Source organism: Diospyros lotus, chromosome 11 (genome assembly GCF_014633365.1).
Source record: "Diospyros lotus cultivar Yz01 chromosome 11, ASM1463336v1, whole genome shotgun sequence".
NCBI lineage: Eukaryota > Viridiplantae > Streptophyta > Magnoliopsida > Ericales > Ebenaceae > Diospyros > Diospyros lotus.
Genome location: NC_068348.1, coordinates 4,372,043 through 4,390,531, shown reverse-complemented (window position 1 = coordinate 4,390,531; position 18,489 = coordinate 4,372,043). Strand labels below are relative to the sequence as shown.

Here is an 18,489-nt window from a genome sequence, read left to right as displayed (position 1 = left end):
TTGGACGTTAATCATTCTAACCATAGATTTAAGAATACACAACATATAATATATCTACAAATAAAGCAATCATAGAATAGTCAAGGGGTATAGTAGCATTACAGAATCTACAAAGCAATAATCTAAGTCACCCACATTGATAGTTTTGGATTTCGCCGATACTCAGAGTTGATGATGGTTGTTGAATACAATGGATCCAAGTTCATCGATATCACTTGGGAATGACCACTGGTTACTACTAGTTTCGACTAGGTAATGTTGCAAACTAGCCACAAGGAAACGATACATTTTCTTCTGGATAATTGGGTTTTCAAAATTTCAAATAGGGTTTGGATCATCCATGAGGAAAGATCCATTGTCATAATATGGGTTTGAATTGGTTTCTAGGTGAAACCAATTTTGAACATTGAGAGGGTTTGCATAAGAGTTTGCAAATACTAATTGCTCCAATAAAGTTAGATGAAATTGAAGATCGACGACCTACTGTTGAAGTGAAAAAATGTAGGAGATACAGCCATAAATAGGATCTTGAAGCCTAACTTGAGCTTCATACAAGAGTCTAGTGGCAGCCCCATAATGATCACTTACCAGAAGCTAGCCAGGAGTTTGGAGGCATTACTGGCACCAAAAATCGTGTGAATAGCTGCAAAATTAGTATGTCCTTCTTCATGGCAGAAGTAAGGGGGTAAAGGCGCATGATTGGGTACATTTTCTTCTTAATACTTTGTAGGCACCGCACGGAGAACCGAGTCCTGACATAATCTTCTAATTATTATTTATTTAGTTATTTATTTACTTTTCGCTGGTGAGCAAGCTGCGGATGAACGGCTGTGGGAGACTGGGTAGATTATCGAATTTGAGTAGATCTGGCTAAACAGACAAAACAAATGGACCGACCGATGGACAAACAGACAGACAGACGAAAGGCTGGAGGTGATGAAAGGCTGAAACACTGCTATTTAGATCCGTGCCGCCAATGATCAGATCTACACCTCGCTCATATAGATTTAACCCCTACAGTTCATATTAGCATCTCATTCAACTAGATCTGACACTGCTATTCAGATGGTATATCTAAGTAACCACGAAATAAGTAGGAAAATTGCTCTAGGTGAATCAAACCTACATCGAAAAACTAGATAGGTGCTGATTCAAACTTACTTTGAAAACCAGAATGAAACTTCTAAGAGATCTACCGAATATAAGACATGAAATGGTTACTACTAAAGCGTAAACTACTCGTTTTTCTTTCCCTGCGAGAATAGTATGATGACCCCAAGATACAGCAGCTTCGAATGAAAGGGGAAGATCATAGAGGGAAAGCAAACAAACATCCGATCAGGGCACTGAGAAAGCAACAAGACGAACAAGAGGTGTTGAAAATAGAAACTCACTGTGAATCCGATCGGTGGGATAACGGAGAGGCGTTGAAAATATAGTGAACCACTGAGCCCGAAAAAGGAGATCGGAGATGGAACGGCGCTTGAAGAATAGAGGTGATGACAGCGGCGGCAACCAGCGAAGACAACGCTGGTAACAAGAGAGTGAACGAAAGAGTGAGAGAGAGAGAGAGGTATTCAGTTGAGAGGAGCAAGAACGTGATAGAGAAGTGTTCGAGTGAGAGAGATAATAGAGAGGGGGTTCGATCTTATCTGGGTCGACTTTTTTTATTTTATTTATTTATTTATTATTTTTTGTGTTTTTTAAATTTAATTTAATTTATTATTATTATTTTAAAAAGAAACAAAATTTGCACAAGAAATTTTCTCACTTCAATATTTTAAGCTACCCAAAGGGATTTATTATCCCTAATTCCCTTCTAATTTATTTTTGAAAACTCATTGTCTTCCAAATATAGAAAAATCTTTTAGTTTTGGAACTAATTTCCAATTTTCATTTTTCTTGCACAACATTAATCCAAAATTCATCTTCTAAGGTTTGATCCATGCAAGTTGACTCAATCATTAGATATGAAGGCCACATTGTAAAACATATAGTCCTTACACCTTGACTTGGTTCTCCAATTATTTGATATATTGGATGATCTTGCACAAATTTATAACTCTTGAAAAGTTTACCTAAATCATCTTTAGCTAATGGTTTCTTTTGGATTCTAGATTGATCATCCTTAGCTTCTTCTTGTATATGTAAACTTTTAATTTCCTTAGATGGATCTATCGACTCTTCATCTTTACATTTTCTATTTATCTCAAGAGATTGGTGAAGAATATTTTTCCTTTCAACAACACCATTTTGCTGTGGGGTTCTAGGTATGGAGAATTGGTAAAAAATATCATTTGCTTCACAAAACTCCATAAAATGACTATTCTCAAATTTTCCACCATGATCGCTTCTAATAGCGACAATTTTATCATTTTGTTCTCTTTCAACTCTTTTAGCTTTCTTCACAAAGTTTTAGAAAAAAAAACTTCATCTATTGAAATCAAGAGCATAACCTAAGTAATTCTAGAGAAATTATCTACTACAACATATAATGTTTTTTCCATTAAACTTTTAGTTTGCATTGGTCCAAATAGATCTAAGTGTAAAAGTTATAGATGCTTACTTATTGATATTTTATTCTTAGATTTAGACTTTAGTTTGCTTACTTTAATAGCAAGTATCACAAAAATTTCTTCACTAATTTTCATTTTAAGAAGCCTGACAACTAGATCAAAATTTTCTTGATTAAGTTTGGATTTGCATGACCTAATATATCTTTTATGCCATAAAAAGAATATCCTCATTTTTTACTATTAGGCATTATTTCTAAAATGTGACATATTTTCTTTCTTTGGCAGTGAGATCTATAGATCTCTCACACTAGTCATGTGCGATGAGTATCCACTATCCATATACAATTTGTTTCCCATTGTGGTCCTCACGCACATCTACATATTTGATAAGATTACGTTTTAGGTTTAGACACACATCTATAGACGGGTCCCTTGAATCTTTCTTCATTGGGATCAAATGATTTAATTATTCTTAATGTATGTGGATGAGGAGCAACATTTAAGATTTTCTGATCTAACTCATTTATTGTTTGTATTACCCCTTTGGGTATCCACATTTGTACTATGTTGTTTCTCTTAGCTTGGGGTCTCCATCTATGTTGTTTTCATTCTCTCTTAGGTATTTTGTACCTTGGTTTAGGTTTTGAAATTTTCTTTAAAATTAATGTCGCTAAACTTTTTTCTATGGCTTTCCTTTCTATTAATAATTTATCGTTTTGAGTTTTTAATATATTTTTTTCAAGATTAATTAATTAATTTTTTAATTTATCTTCATTTTTTTTCTTGAGTTCTTGTGATTTTTCTTTTAAGTTCTTTATTTCACTCTTTAATTTTTCATTTTCTTCTTTATGATTATTCTTGATTATTTTACTTCTTTCTTAATAGATATATATTTTATATATAGTTCTTCATATATTTTTGTAATTCTTCTAACTCTAAGTTATCTTCCTCTTTTTCTATAGCCATAAAACATTTCTTTTCATTTACTCTTAGAGCTGAGATTTTCTTATCTTTCTCATCCTTCATGTCTTCATTTATTTTACTTAATATTAATTCATGAGTTAGAAATGTTCCTATTAATTCTTCTATTTTTAAGATCGTCTATAATCTTTTAGAATCTACCATTCATATTACTAATATTTTCATTTTGAAGTAGTTTAAATTCTTCATATTGTGACATTAAGAGATTAATCTTAGTATCTTTTACTTGATAGATACCTTCATATACTACTTCTAATTTTCTCCAAATTTCATGTGATTTAGAACAAACAGATAATTTTTCATATTCCCTAGGAAGAATTGAACAAAAAATTATGTATTTAGCTTTATAATCCATTTGGTATTTTTTTAATATCTTATTTGGTTCATTTATCTTCTTTAGTTGAAATTGTGACAAAACCATCTATAAATATTTTTCACAAATAATAATCTATTGAAAATAAATATGACTCCATCCTCATTTTTCAATAAGCAAAATTTGTGACATCAAATAATGGTAGTCTAGAGGGTGAGGGTCCTTCAGTTATAGCTTGGTTGGTGAATGTGGCCATCTAGGTTTCTTCTAAGTTAAAGTGTAAACTAAGAGTTTAACTATTTTAAAAGTTTGTTCTAATACCAATTGTTGGTCCCTTAGGGTATGGCCACTCAAGAGGGAGGTGAATTGAGTGATTAAAATTTTTCTCAATTTTAATAAATATTCTTGATTAATAATTTTATTGAAAAATATATATTTAATAAATATAATATATTATATTTGAGATTAATAATAAATGTAAGCCACAAGATATAACAAAAATAAATATAATGAGGCACAACACAATTTATAGTGGTTCGGTGTCTTCACACACACCTAATCCACTCTCCCAAAATATAATCACCCTTGGGGTTCCACTAAAATAGTTTCACTAAGGTTTTCACACTAGCTCACATTAAAAACTAGATACATATCTAGATTACAATGGGTCTAGACAACCACTACACCAAGGTTTTCTTCTTGTCTTACCTTGAAAACTAGATTCATCTAGATTTTAATGGTTCTAGAAAACCTATACAATTCACAATAGTAATTTAAATGTTACAAATAATTTGTCCACACTTGGATACAAATAAGTAATTAAAAATAAATTATACAAGACAATAATATTTAAATAAATAAATAAATTTGTAATCTCAAATGGAGAAGTTTGGATTTGTCGTAGAAGACTTGAAGAACTTTTCTCCTTTTGTCTTGTGGCTCTTCGGTATGTTGAGCCAACTTCGTATTTCAGTTGAATTTTGATGATTATAAAAACTTTCATCCCTCATATAAAACAGTGCCCCTAAATTCTTGTATAAAATATTTTGAGTTGCCAAAATGTCTTTTAATTGATATTATGGTTTTAGAGTATTCTTCAAAGTTCTCTTAAGAAGTATTAATATATTTTCCTTGTTTTAAATCATAAAATAGCTTTTTGCTCTGATTGAGTCGACTCGGCCGAGAAGATTGTTTTCCACAGGTTTGATGCTCGGTCAGCCGAGTCGACTCGTTTTTTAGCCGAGTCGACTCGAGTGCCACCCGAGTCGACTTGAGTGCCAGCCGAGTCGACTCGATGTGTAGCCGAGTCGACTCGAATTCAAACTGAGTCGACTCAAGGTTTTGCCAAGTCGACTCGACAGGTTTTGTGGACGCTCTTTTGGTATGTTATTCTGCAGGTCGTCGTTTTAAGCCTCCTCTCTTCAACCAGAAAACAACACTAATGCAATTTTGAGAGAATACAACATACAAAAGTTTACTCAACGCGTTCCCGCAAAATCCAAAAAATACCGAATGGCTTCTGAGCGCACTGATATCCTTTCAGCAAGTCATCAAAGCAACGATCGTTTACTTGTCATCTTTCGGTCATCAGATCGAGGGTATATCTATTCTGTTTTACTGCTTTCTGTTATTGCGCTTTCATTGTTTTATATTTAGTCCAAGTGCGGACAAGTTGAAATCTTTGTAACTCTTAAACATTCTCGTGGATGGTTGTGGTTACCTAGAACCATTTTGAATCTAGGTGTGTATGTGGTTTTAGTTTCCAAGGTGAACTAGTGTGGAAACCTTGGTGTTTGAGTTAGTGGAACCCTAGGGGTGGTTAAGACCTTGGGAGAGTGGAGTAGGTGTGTGTATTGACACCGAACCACTATATATCGTCGTTCTCTCCATTGTCCATATTTGTTTTTCTATTTATTATTGGAGTGGGCTTAATGTTCTGATCTTAGTAATCGTAATTACTGCTTGGAATTAAAATAATTAAATTTTGTTTGAGCACTCAATTCACCCCCCCTCTTGAGTGGCCATACCTAAGGGACCAACACGGTGGATGTGCAATAATATTTTGAGAGCCTTGGATTGCTTGGATGCTTTGCTTGAGAGTGTTTGAGAGCTTTCGAGTGATTTAGATATACAATGGAAATATTTGGATGCTCAAAAAAATAAGCTTAGGGGTATTTGTAAGCATTTTAGCCACTAAAGAAAAAGTTAATATGAAGTTTGAAATTCAAAAAAATTTTAGTCTTTCAAACAATAAGAAAACATGACTCAGTTTTAATTCAAAATAAATTTACTTTTTGCATGAGAAATTAAGATTTAAAAATTTAAATATAAGATTTTGAGACATAAATGATTAAAACAAGAAAACATGTCTAAAAGCAATCTCCTTTAATTCAAAAAAAATTTACTTTTTGTATAAATAAGAGAAAACATGTCTAAAAATAATTCTCCTTTAATTCAAAATTTAAAAATTCAAATATAAGTTTTTGAGACATAAATGATTAAAATAAGAAAACATGTTTAAAAGTAATTCTCTTTTAATTCAAAATAAATTTTCTTTTTGCATGAGTAAAAAAAAATATTTATATCATAAAAATAGTTTTGTTAATCATCAAAATTTAATTAATATGAGCAAGTTAGCTCAACAGAACCCTCTAACATTAAACTATCTATGAACTCCCATATGCATGAGTGGATTTTAGACTCTGGTGCATCTTTCCATATCACATCTCATAAACACTGGTTTGAAAACTTGCATGAGTCTAATCATGGGCATGTCATTACGTGTGATAATGTTGCTTATAAAGTTGTTGGTGTTTGTGACATAACTTTTAAATTTGAAAATAGCTTTGTGCATACACTAAATGGAGTTAGGTACATTCCACAAATGGGTAGAAACCTAATTTCTATAGGGGAATTACAAAAGATAGGTTTCACAGATGGGCCGGCAATGGCATGATTAAAATGTTTAAAAGAGCACTTAGAGCCTTTCAGGCAGTTAGGAAAAATGGCATATATATCACCTATGTTGAAGTAGTTAGTGGCACTACTCCCATTATTACATCAGTTGAAACTGATCACACAAAAGTGGCATAATAGGTTAGCCCACGTAAGTGTTAAGGGACTTTAATTTCTTAACGACAAGGGTGTGTTTGGTAAGGATCAGGTGTCAGATTTGCCATTTTGTGACCACTACGTGCTTGGAAAAAACTATAGGCTTTCTTTCTCATCTAGCAATCATAAGACGTCTAGAGTTTTGGAGCATATTCATACGGACTTGTGGGGTCCTGAAAACAATCCCACTCTTGGAGACAATAAGTATTTTTTGTCCATTATTGATGACTTCTCTAGGCACGTATGGGTTTATTTGTTAAAAGAAAAATCTAATACTTTTCAAAAATTTAAAAATTAAAAAATTCAATTTGAAAATCAAACTGGCAATAAAATAAAATTTTTGAGAACAGATAATGGTCTTGAGTTTTGTAATGCTGATTTTGACAATATGTGCATTGAGAGTGGCATCACTGGACATAAAATAGTCCCTTATATTTCACAATAGAATGGAGTCACTGAGAGAATAAATACGTTTTACTTGACAAAGTTAGGTGTATGATGTTGAGTTCAAGTGTGCCTAAGTCATTCTAGGGTGAAGCTATTATAACTACTTGCTATTTGACCAATTTGACTCCTCCTGTTGTTTTGAATGGTGATACTCTTTATAAACGTTGGTATGGTAAATGTGCTAACTATTCTGTATTGAGAATCTTTGGTTGTGCCTCTTTCTCTCATCAAAGTGAGGGAAAACTAGATCCTAGAGCTAGGAAGTGTGCTTTCTTAGGTTATCTTGAAGGTGTTAAGGGATACAAATTATGGGATAGAAGCCAAAAGGGTGTTAAAATCATTATTAGTCGAGATGTCACATTTAATGAATTAGATATGTCATGTCTTAAGGATGAGTCTGATTTAGTGAGTGAGAAACAACAAAATAGTGAAGAGCCTGAGGTTGAGGTGAAAAAAGTGAGTTCCCACATTCTCGTTACCCCTAGTAAGGTGGAGAATAATACTCAAGATCAACCCATTACTGAGGAAGAGAGTAGGATGTGGTAGAAGAACATCCTATTAACTAAGACCCTTTAATCGATTACCAATTGACTAGAGATAGGAAGAGAATATCACATAGGATTCCTCAAAGATTAGGAACCGACTATAGTCTTGCTCATGCCAGTTATCAAGACTTAGTTGATAAAGAGCCAAATACATATAATGAGACAATTAAAAGTGAAAACTCTAAGGAATAGGTCAAAGTAATGAAAGAAGAAATGAATTATCTTCATAAAAATTAAACTTGGGAATTAGTGCTTAAGCCAAAAAACAAATCCTTAGTGGGTTGCAAATGAATTTATAAAGTTAAAAATGGTACTAGTAGGGATGAACCAATAAGATTTAAAACTATGTTGGTAGCTAAGGGGTTCACGCAAAAGGAGGGGGTAGACTATAATGACATATTTTCTCTCATTGTCAAGTATACCACTATACGAGTAATGTTTGTCTTAGTTGCACATTTTAATTGAGAACTTGAACAACTAAAGTGCATTCTTGCATGGGACCTTGAAGAAAATATTTATATGTCTCAAACCTAAGGGTTTTGAAGATAAAGATAAACCTAATCATGTTTGTTACCTTAAGAAATCTTTATATGGTTTGAAACAGTCCCCTAGACAATGGTACAAATGTTTTGACTCTTTTGTGCACTCCATTGGGTTTAAAATAAGTGAATTTGATCACTGTCTATACTTTCAACAACATGATAATAACTGTGTGTACTTATTGTTATATGTTGATGACATGCTTTTAATTAACCCAAATTTGAAGATAATAAATGAAATAAAAATAACTCTACATAAAGAATTTAACATGAAAGACCTAAAAAATGCTAGAAAAATCCTAGGCATGAAAATTGAGAGGGATAGGTCAAATTCGTGTTTATTTCTACACCAATCATCTTATGTTTTGAAAATATTGAAAAAAGTTGGCATGCATGATTGTAAACATGTTTCCTTACCTTTAGCTAGCTATTTCATATTATCTAAAGAACAGTCACCTGCTAATGAAGAAGAAAAAGAATACATGAGTAAAATACCTTACTCTAATGTCATTGGATCTATAATGTATCTAATGGTGTGTACTAGACCTAGCTTAGCTCATGTAGTTAGTACACTTAGCAGATTTATGTCTAATCCTGGTCGTAAACATTGGGAAGCACTGAAATTGTTGTTATGATATCTGAAAGTTCCTGTGATATTGGCTTAGTGTATAAACATAAAATTGAAGGAGTGGAACTAAAAGGATTTACAGATTCTAACTATGCTAGTGATAGGGATAATAGAAAGTCTATGCCGTTCTATATGTTTACTTTATGTGATGCTTGCATTAGTTGGAAGTCATAACTTGAACACATAGTTGCATTTTCTACCACCGAGTCTGAATATATAGTTGCCACTGAAGCAATTAAAAAAACACTGTGGTTTAAGAGCTTACTTAAAGAACTAAGTGTTTTAAGTAATGATGTGATTGTATATTCAGATAGTCAATCTGCTATTCATTTGTGCAAAAATCATGTGTTTCACGAACGCACTAAGCACATAAATGTCAGACTTCATTTTATATGTAACATTATGTTTCAAGATATTGTTAGGCTTGAGAAAATATTGTTTGAGTATAATCCTTCAAATATGGGAACTAAGGTCCACACGTTGGCCAAGTTTAGAAGTTGTCTTACACTTTTAAACATTGGTAAAGGTAAGTGAACATTCCAATTTATTTGGTACTTTTGTCAACTAATAAATTTATTTGCTTCTATGTAGGCCTTGTTAGGTATCAAGGTAGAGATTTGTTGAGGTATGATACCCAACAAATCAAAGGTGATGATGTTGTTGGGTAAGTTATTTATCATAGGCTTCAGCCCAAGATTGATAGTTTTTTTTTTTTTTTTTTATAAAGAAGTCCAATCTCACAAATTAGTGGCCTAACAAAGAGATGGCCCAAATACATTTACCTTGTGTTTGAGGAAAGCTGGGCTTAGCCCAGCTGCTCAAACCAAGGACCAAGCCCATTGGTCTAAGCCCACAATGCCTTATCCTAAGCCCACCATACATATACTTATCTTAACCTAGTCTCTTCATTCTGTTGAAGATTGTCGCGTCTATTCTTCTGGCCGATTCCAATGCAGGTTTGTTTCTCCCCCCATTTAAGGCAACCGCCAGAAGAAGGAAGAGGACACAACAAACGTTTGGAAGTCTGTTTTCAAGCCATTTTGTTTAGAGGATTCCCAGTCATATATCTACATAACCACCAGTCTTTTACAAGATGCCTAGCAATTATTGAGCAAAACCAAACAATCAACTAAGGGCAAAATTGCACCAAATCTTAATAAATTTAGCTAAAACCCCTAAATACAAGAGAAATACTGAACTAAAGTTAATCCAAAAACAAGACGCACAAATTAAAAGTCCCTACGGTCAAGATTTGGATTCCGAAGGTTTATAGCCATAAGGGTTCTTGCTGGCCCAGTTCCACTGGTGACTACACATCTCATTAATGTCATATTTCGCCCTGCAAAGGCCACAGCAAATAGAACGTGAAAATTTAAATATGAGAGAAAGATGATGAGTTATTTCCTGTTATTATTATTTTTTATACTAATTTTATCCAATGCGCAAGGACTAGGATTCATTACTATCATCCTTCTTATATTTCAGAGTAGCATTCTCCAATATGTTTTTTGATAGAATAAACCTTAAAGATGAAGGTATGCTTAGTTGAAGAACAAATGTTACACAATTTTCATCTCTAGGTGGAGTCTTGCCTTTTCCATCGAAAAATTATAAAACACATAAATGGTGAATATGTATTAAAAAAACTATTTTCTTTTCTTGGAAGCTGGAAATATGTTCAAACTGGTTATGTAAGATAGAGATGGACAAGTAATGGAAATTGAGAAAAGAAAATTACTTAGGGCTAATTTAATTAGGAGACAAGATAATGTGCATAAACGGTTCATAGTAAGAGCTATCATAATTCATTAAGGCTGATTTTTCCTATGCCAAAAAGTCATTTGTCTAGAAACTTATGTTTTTAAAATGGAAAACAAATTGTTTATTGGGGACTTTTCCAGCTAGTGCAGAGAACAATAAAAAATATTCTTGGGGACTTTTCCAACTAGTGCAAATTTGATTATGAAATAGACTGTTCAAAGGGTTTTTTCTGTTTTCAGTGCAACTGATAAGCAAATTCTCTAAATCAACCATTACAAATATAGTGGCGTTTTCAAGAGACTTCAATCTAAAATGGCATCCTGGTTCAAGTCGCTACCCTGCTTTGCAAAAAAAACAAAAAAGTGTCTCTAGTGCACGAGGCCCTAAACCTCGCAAGAGGGTCGTCTTTCTACACAGTGTTAGCCAGCCTTACCTTGCATAGAGGTTGTTTTTCCCTCCTTGCATGAAAACAACAATTATAGAATTATCATATGCTTAATGGATTGGAAAGAGGTTAGCACTTACTTCCAGTTCAACTCAAGTTCAGCCTTCTTTGTTGATGCATAAAGAATCTCTGCATCCCCAGGTCTTCGCCCAGAAAACACAACAGGAATTTCCTGTTACACACAATAAAAAAGAAATATTATATGGTTGATTTTGCTTGAATGGAAAAATGTCAACTTTTATTTATGGAAATGTATTTTCCTTTTTGGTGGTAGGGTGGAATGTACATGGGAGCAAGAGATAAGAGGGGTGGTGTGATCAATGCCTATCATCATGTCCAGTGCAACATTCTATTTACTTTTATTTCCTCTTCGTCACCATTAACAATCAATTTCTAGAGATACACAAGTTAAGAGCTGGAATTTACTTGGCGGACTCTACCTAGAGGGATAAGGCTTCTTGCTATTGTTGTACTGCTGCACTTTAAGTCAAGTTGATATTGGAAAGGAGACCCGGGAATTAAAACCATTAGGAGTGGGACCAGCCTCCTACCAAATGAAGTACAACAATTAAAGTGGCACTGGCACATTGCTGCTTTGACATCCCACCTAATTAAATTGGGAATCCATCAACCGAATAGATGGCCCACTAAACATTGCAATATGAATTTGGTGACCCTACAACCAACCTTTATGAAGCTCAAGTCATGATGTAACTAGGAGAAACTCCAATTATATCTACAAGTATTTGCTAACTTAAAAATAAGAAGAAAGAATACTTGCATCAAACTAACAGCGAACCAGAAAATATGGTTTTTCTTTCTTTTCTGTGTGGCTTACTAACTAGAATATAAATCAAGACCAATATAAGTTGGTCCCTTTTTTGAGAGATGCCAAAGGGGAAGATTTTATCATAACAAGTTCAAGAAATCAATACCTTTCCAGAAGCCTTTTCGAAGGCTGCTACCATTTCCAAAACAGATGTACCTTTTCCAGTTCCAAGATTGTAGACTTCACAACCTGCAATGACAAGAACAATGGTACCTAATCATTTCATTCAATAATTTAACCAACAGCTTGTTACATGTGTATAGTCCTAAGCAATTTGTTTTTTAATCAAAAACTTCCATAAATGGCATGTTAAGCATGCAATAAACAACTTTCTTTTTTTTAATCTTAATGTAACGTTTGAGAATATAAAAGTTTTCTTTAGAATTTCTGCATGCGAATTTGCAAAGTAATGGCTTCTCAAATACTTCACCTTAACTTCTTAAAAAAGCCCATAATTTTGTTGTCTTTTTGTTTGCATAACAAGGCCCAAATAAGATTCCGTGGCTTTGGGAAATTCAGAAAAGACAATGAAAGGGCCATGAGGAAATTGGGCAAGGAGATATGAGTAAAGATAAGGTTCTGGAAAAATCACTTAAAAAGGATAACTTCTTTGAAATTAAGCCCAGCCCCCGCCCCCCCCCCCCCCCCCCCCCCCCCCCAACCCCCCTACAAGCATGGCCGCAAAAGAAGTAAAAATTTCAAGAACAGACAAACTTACTATTTGCTTCGGGGCATTCACTGCATTCAGTCTACTAATTTAAATATCTGAATAATGGTCCGGCCATTTGTTCTTTGAGAAATAAGTTAAATAACCATGTTTTAGATAACAGTTCCGCAGAGAAGTAATCATGCTTCTACAGCAATTTAGAAGTTTCCTTTTCATGTTTTAAATATTCAAACGTCTGCCAGACAATTTGAACGCTGTCCCACATGTTCTACCATACAACTCCAGCATGCTACAGAAGTTTAATGACTAGGGCATGCATCGATTCTCTTAACAAGTATGCTTTGCAATCAATATGCCTGTACAATAAGAAATGGGCACTAATATTCTATACACCAATAGATCTTGGACATACCGACCATAACAAATATTTATTCTACAGACTAATAAAAATAGAACAATTTCATCCATTGGAACCAAAGAGAAGATGGCAATCCCAGCGCACAGACCTATAGAGGGATCAGATAACTTGTTCAGGGCGGCAATGTGTCCGTCTGCTAAATCCACGACATGAATGTAGTCACGAACCTGAACAGTGAAACAAAATAAGCATCAACAAACTACAGCCATGATTAGATGCATTCTGGAAGCCAAGATCCACGTGACTACATCGTACAACTATATGTAGTTTTCATTTTCTTTTGCAAAATTGTCGAAGTTAAGTTTGCAAATAAGCAACTTAGTCGTGAAACACAGTAAGCCAGCCAAATTTGTAAAGCAAATGCATTTTACAGCAATTAATTGAATCAGTTCACCGCTTCGCAGCCACATGTGAACCCGATACCAGATTTGTGGAGCACGCTTTAACATGCTATTTGGTCTGCCAGTCCACATTCTAGGGCACATAGAGCCCCTTTAATTACAAAATAAATAAATAAAAATTATATTTCCTATTTTTCTCTTCAGTTGTTAAATATAGAAAACCATTTTCTTAACTTCAAAACTGGAAAATGTAATCAAAACGATCACACAAAACATGATTTTGTTAAATAATGCAATGTCGTGTTATTAATAACATTATTAAAATGTTAATAATTATATTATCATTGATATAAAATTAATACTATAATACAATATTCATGATATTACTAATGTTATAATATCAGTATTAACAATATTAATATTATAATGAATACTAAATCTACCATGTTGGCAGTCTAAGCCAAGTAAACAACCAAGTCACACGTTGGAAATTGAAATTCTGAGAATAAAGATCGCATACCCCTGTACCATCCCTTGTCGAGTAATCGCTTCCAAATACCGTGAGGGCAGGTCGTCTACCAACAGCTACTTGTTGCATAAATGGCATGAGATTGTTTGGGATCCCACGAGGATCTTCACCAATATAGCCACTTGGATGGGCACCAACAGGATTGAAGTATCGGAGCATTATGATTTTCCATTCACTATCTATGCGGTGGATATCACGGCATATTTCTTCAATGAAGAGCTGGGAGCAACAAGCAGCTTAAGAAACCCAGAATATATTACAAGTGAAGATTTTAACAAATGGGGAAGATAAAACACAAATTCGCCTCTGACCCACAAACTGAAGAAGCAGAAAGAAAAATAGGTCCAAAGTTTGACTTAATAATAGGTGCCCAAAAGTTGTTTATTTTTCAATAACAAGCATTTTGCTTAGTAATCCAGCTCTAGGGTCAGGTCCATGATATCATTGCCACAAAATACCTTGGTTCTTCCATATGGGTTTGCAGCAGAGAGGGGGTACTCCTCTGTGCATGGCACCACCTTTGGCCAGCCATAAACTGCAGCCGAAGATGAAAATACAAGCTGAAGAACAACCATGTATACAGGGAACAACTTTAGTCAACTCAATCAACCAAACTGGACCAGAAGAGGAAAGAAAAAATTTAACTGAAACTGAAAACTATATATATATAGACGTGTAAATCTTAATTGCAGAAAACAAATTGTCAACACAGAAAGGCAATATGTGGACAGAATAGCGTTCAAGGCATAAATTATCAACCTTCTAAATTCAGAAATACACACAACAATGCCTCGATGAACGAACCTGATGACTACATGAATTTCACCAAATGTCCAATAAATTTACGGAAGTCCAATCTTCTAAATTACATGAATTTCACTAGTGTTTATCTCTTTTATGGCTCCGAATTTTTGGCAATTAAATACCAACAAGAGCAAAATATGAATGTAATTGAAACGAAGATGTTATAGTAGATGTGCGGCCATAGAAGGAAAAACAGAATTAGAAACTAGGCTGCAAGGAGATAAGACAAAATACCTTTTTGCATCCATGGGTAGCCATGACTTCCAACAAAGTGATTGTACCAACAACATTGTTGTCATAATACATTAATGGTTTCTCCACACTCTCACCAACTGCTTTAAGTCCAGCAAAATGTATAACAGCATCAAATCTACAGGGGGGAGAAAGCGAAAGAGTCAGAGCTCATATAGTTGAGCAATGGGAACAACCATAATATAAACCAATTTCAATTTGAAACATACGGGCAAAACTTACTTTGTCGACGCAAAAAGCTTGTCGAGAGCAGGCTTATCTCGGAGGTCCATCTGCAGGTGAAAGAAAAATGGCAATTTATCAGGACCGCCAACTAAAAGACAGATGCCATGACTAAGCCCTAAAGTATATACACAATCCAAGTACAGTTTAAAATGCCAAATCAAATGGTCCCGGAAGTTTAAAACGATTAATAAATTCAAACTGAAACCCCTCGGATTTGAACTAAAAACTAAAAGAGATGGACGCAGAACCGAACAATCCAATTACCTAAACTCAAGAGTTAATAGCTAATTCCATTTTTTACTCATTTTCATGATTCTGAAAAAATAAAAGGCTATTGCAATCACCCGGTTTCCACATTTACAAACTTGACGCAATGTTGGCATAATATCATCCAATAACATCAACCAACCACCGAATCACAAACACATTTCGATCAAATACGACAAATCAAAACTCAACAAAACGCCAAATCAACTGATTCGCTGACCTGATGAAACGTAACGCTGGGGCCGTGATGAGCGGCGAGTTCGCGAACGCGCTGGATCGCGGTTGCGGAGGAATTGTCGAGATTGTCGATCACGGCGACCTGGTAACCGTCGAGGAGGAGTTGAAGCACGGTGTGGCTTCCAATGTAACCGGCGCCGCCCGTAACCATAATGCTCCCCACCGCCATAGCATATATATACAGATATACGCACGGAGAGAGAGAGAGAGAGAGAAAGAGATATATTTATATATGTGTGTAAGTATAGATTCAGAAATGGATCCAAAGGCGGCTGAGGAGGGCTCTGATCACAGTGTGTTATATAGATTCATTCACAAATGCGGCTATGTTTTCTCTTTCAGGGCAAAGTTAGGGGAAATGGAAGAAAGCAAGCCGGCAACCAGCCAGCGGTCTGGTCTCATCTGATTTACAACTTCAACCCACTTCCATAATAATAATAATAATAATAATAATATTTTCACCTTTATTGATCCGATTAGTAGGGGTGGCAATTCGTGTTGGCGGGTCGTAATCGTGTCGTGTCGAGACACACGTATAACACGTGTCAGGTTAACCCGAACACGACCCGTTTAATAATCGTGTCAAATTCCTTAAACCCGAACACGACACGTTTATTAAACGTGTAACACGACACGACCCGTTTAACCCGTTTAACTAAACGTGTCGTATCGTGTCGTGTCACCTGTTAACCTGTTTAACCCGTTTAATTTAAACGGGTCATGTTGTGTCACCTGTTAAACGTGTTATTTAGTTTTAAACGTGTTATTTCGTGTATAATCGTGTTAACGTGTTCAGATCAACCCACTAACCCTTTTAATTAAACGTGTCATTTCGTATATAATCGTGTTAACGTGTTCGGGTCAACCCGTTAACACGTTTAATTAAACGTGTCATTTCGTGTCTAAACGGGTTAGACGGGTTGACCCGCCTAAGACACGAAAATAATCGTGTCATAAACGGGTTGACCCGTTTATGACCCGAACCCGATTAAGCCCAACCCTAACCCGCTTAACTCCGTGTCGTGTCGTGTCGTGTAATCGGGTCGTGTCCAAAATTGCCAGCTCTACCGATTAGTATGTAAACTTTTTAAAATTAGACAATAATTCCTCTATTATTAAGACTTGACAGTACACTCTTTAAATTTTTATTTTTTTATTAAATTAATCTTGACTTTTTTTTAAATAAATAAGAAATTAAAATGACAAAAAAATAAAAATTCAACCAATGTTCAGAACAAATATGATTAATTTACTTAATCTCTTTAGTACCAACGAGGTATTATGATAATTTTTAAAAAAGTAATATTATTTATCTAGATTGTTGGCACTTTTTCATTGAAAAATGAGAAGATGCATTTTTTCCATATTTTCAATGAAAATGTGTTAATTAGATTGAATATTCATATTCAGTTTAGATAAATAGTATTATTTTTTTTATAATGTTTAGAGACTAGTTGGGTTAAACTTAAAGTGCAAGGTGTAACTAACCTTAGTGGGTCTAGGTATTTATTATTATTTTATTTTTAAGCATTGAAAATTTTTCTCCTATTAAATGAAATGTTGAAAAATATTTTTATGTAAGCAAAATATGTGGATAAATTATAAATGTTATTATTATATTTTGTGAAAAGATGTGGAATAAAGAAAATGAAGAAAGGAAATGAAAAATAGTTGAAAAGTTCAACTTAGTAGGTTAAATTGAATTTGGGCCAAGAGTTGAAAGATCTAATGTAATGGATTGTTGGAAGATTTAAAATAAACCCATCTCTAATGGATTGGGTTTTGAAATTTGGGTTGAGGCCAAGTGTAAATTTTGTTGTGTTTTATTTGAAGTGAAGTTGTAAAGTCTATTGGGCCCAAGGATATGTTTGAGCCGTTGAATTGGGCCAGGGGAATGGGCATTGGACCCATGTGTATAAAATTTGTGTATTTTATTTAATCAAAAAGAATAAATTATGAAAAGTCGAAAGAAGGCTTATCTTATATGTTGAATGTGATAAAGTTAAGGGTAAAATGAAAATTTCATAAATAGATATTTATTATAATTAATTTGGAGTGTATTATGGAGTAAAAAGAAGAAATGAAAAAGAAAAAAAGCAAAATTACCATAAGGGACATCTCTTAAAGTTTGTGTGTGCATACATGGTGAGGGGCAAAATAGTAAAAATTTAAGAGGGTAGTTGGAGAGTGGGCAGCAAACTACTTCTCCCCCCATTCCTCTCATTTTTTATTGTCTCCTTGCTTTCTCTTTCTTTCCTTCTCTCCCAATTGGTTTCTTATCCTTATTCTTTATTTTTCTTGTTCTTTTCCTCCCATTGTACTTTGTATTGGAGATAAAATAAGTGGATTGCAAGACTCAAGGGATGCTTTTTCTTCTCATATTGGTTTCATGAAAAAGGCAAGTTCTTACCCTTTGCTTATATAGCAAGTTCTCCTTGCACCCTTTTTTATTTGATTATGCAAGTTTCATTCTCCTTTTCTCTATCTTTTAGTACAAGGTATATCCTTATAATTAATCAAAACTCTTGTTATCATCTCTTCAATGATGGTTTTTTAAAGATTGTAATTAAATGCATTAATTTTGTATTTTTCTCAAATCTTATGAATTTCCTTCAAAGATATCTTCGTGTCTTG

The 18,489-nt window shown here is 34.1% G+C and overlaps 2 protein-coding genes across 2 annotated transcripts in view; both read right to left on the bottom strand.

Moving 5' to 3' along the window:
- Positions 1-10,056: 10,056 nt before the first annotated feature.
- LOC127812596 (UDP-glucose 4-epimerase GEPI48-like) lies at positions 10,057-16,320 on the bottom strand. The gene is made up of 9 exons (XM_052353032.1): positions 15,839-16,320; positions 15,349-15,398; positions 15,109-15,244; positions 14,529-14,630; positions 14,062-14,289; positions 13,289-13,367; positions 12,222-12,304; positions 11,367-11,458; positions 10,057-10,419 (listed from the first exon to the last, which is right to left on the bottom strand). The coding sequence occupies exons 1-9, from the start codon at positions 16,022-16,024 to the stop codon at positions 10,326-10,328; spliced, it is 1,050 nt and encodes a 349-aa protein (XP_052208992.1). The 5' UTR covers positions 16,025-16,320; the 3' UTR covers positions 10,057-10,325.
- A 19-nt stretch (positions 16,321-16,339) lies between these two features.
- The window catches only part of LOC127812600 (uncharacterized), a 96,680-nt gene continuing 94,530 nt past the window's right edge, over positions 16,340-18,489 (bottom strand). Inside the window, exon 4 of the mRNA XM_052353036.1 lies at positions 16,340-16,546. The gene's annotated coding sequence lies outside the window, so the exon portion shown is untranslated. The remainder of the gene's footprint in view (positions 16,547-18,489) is intronic.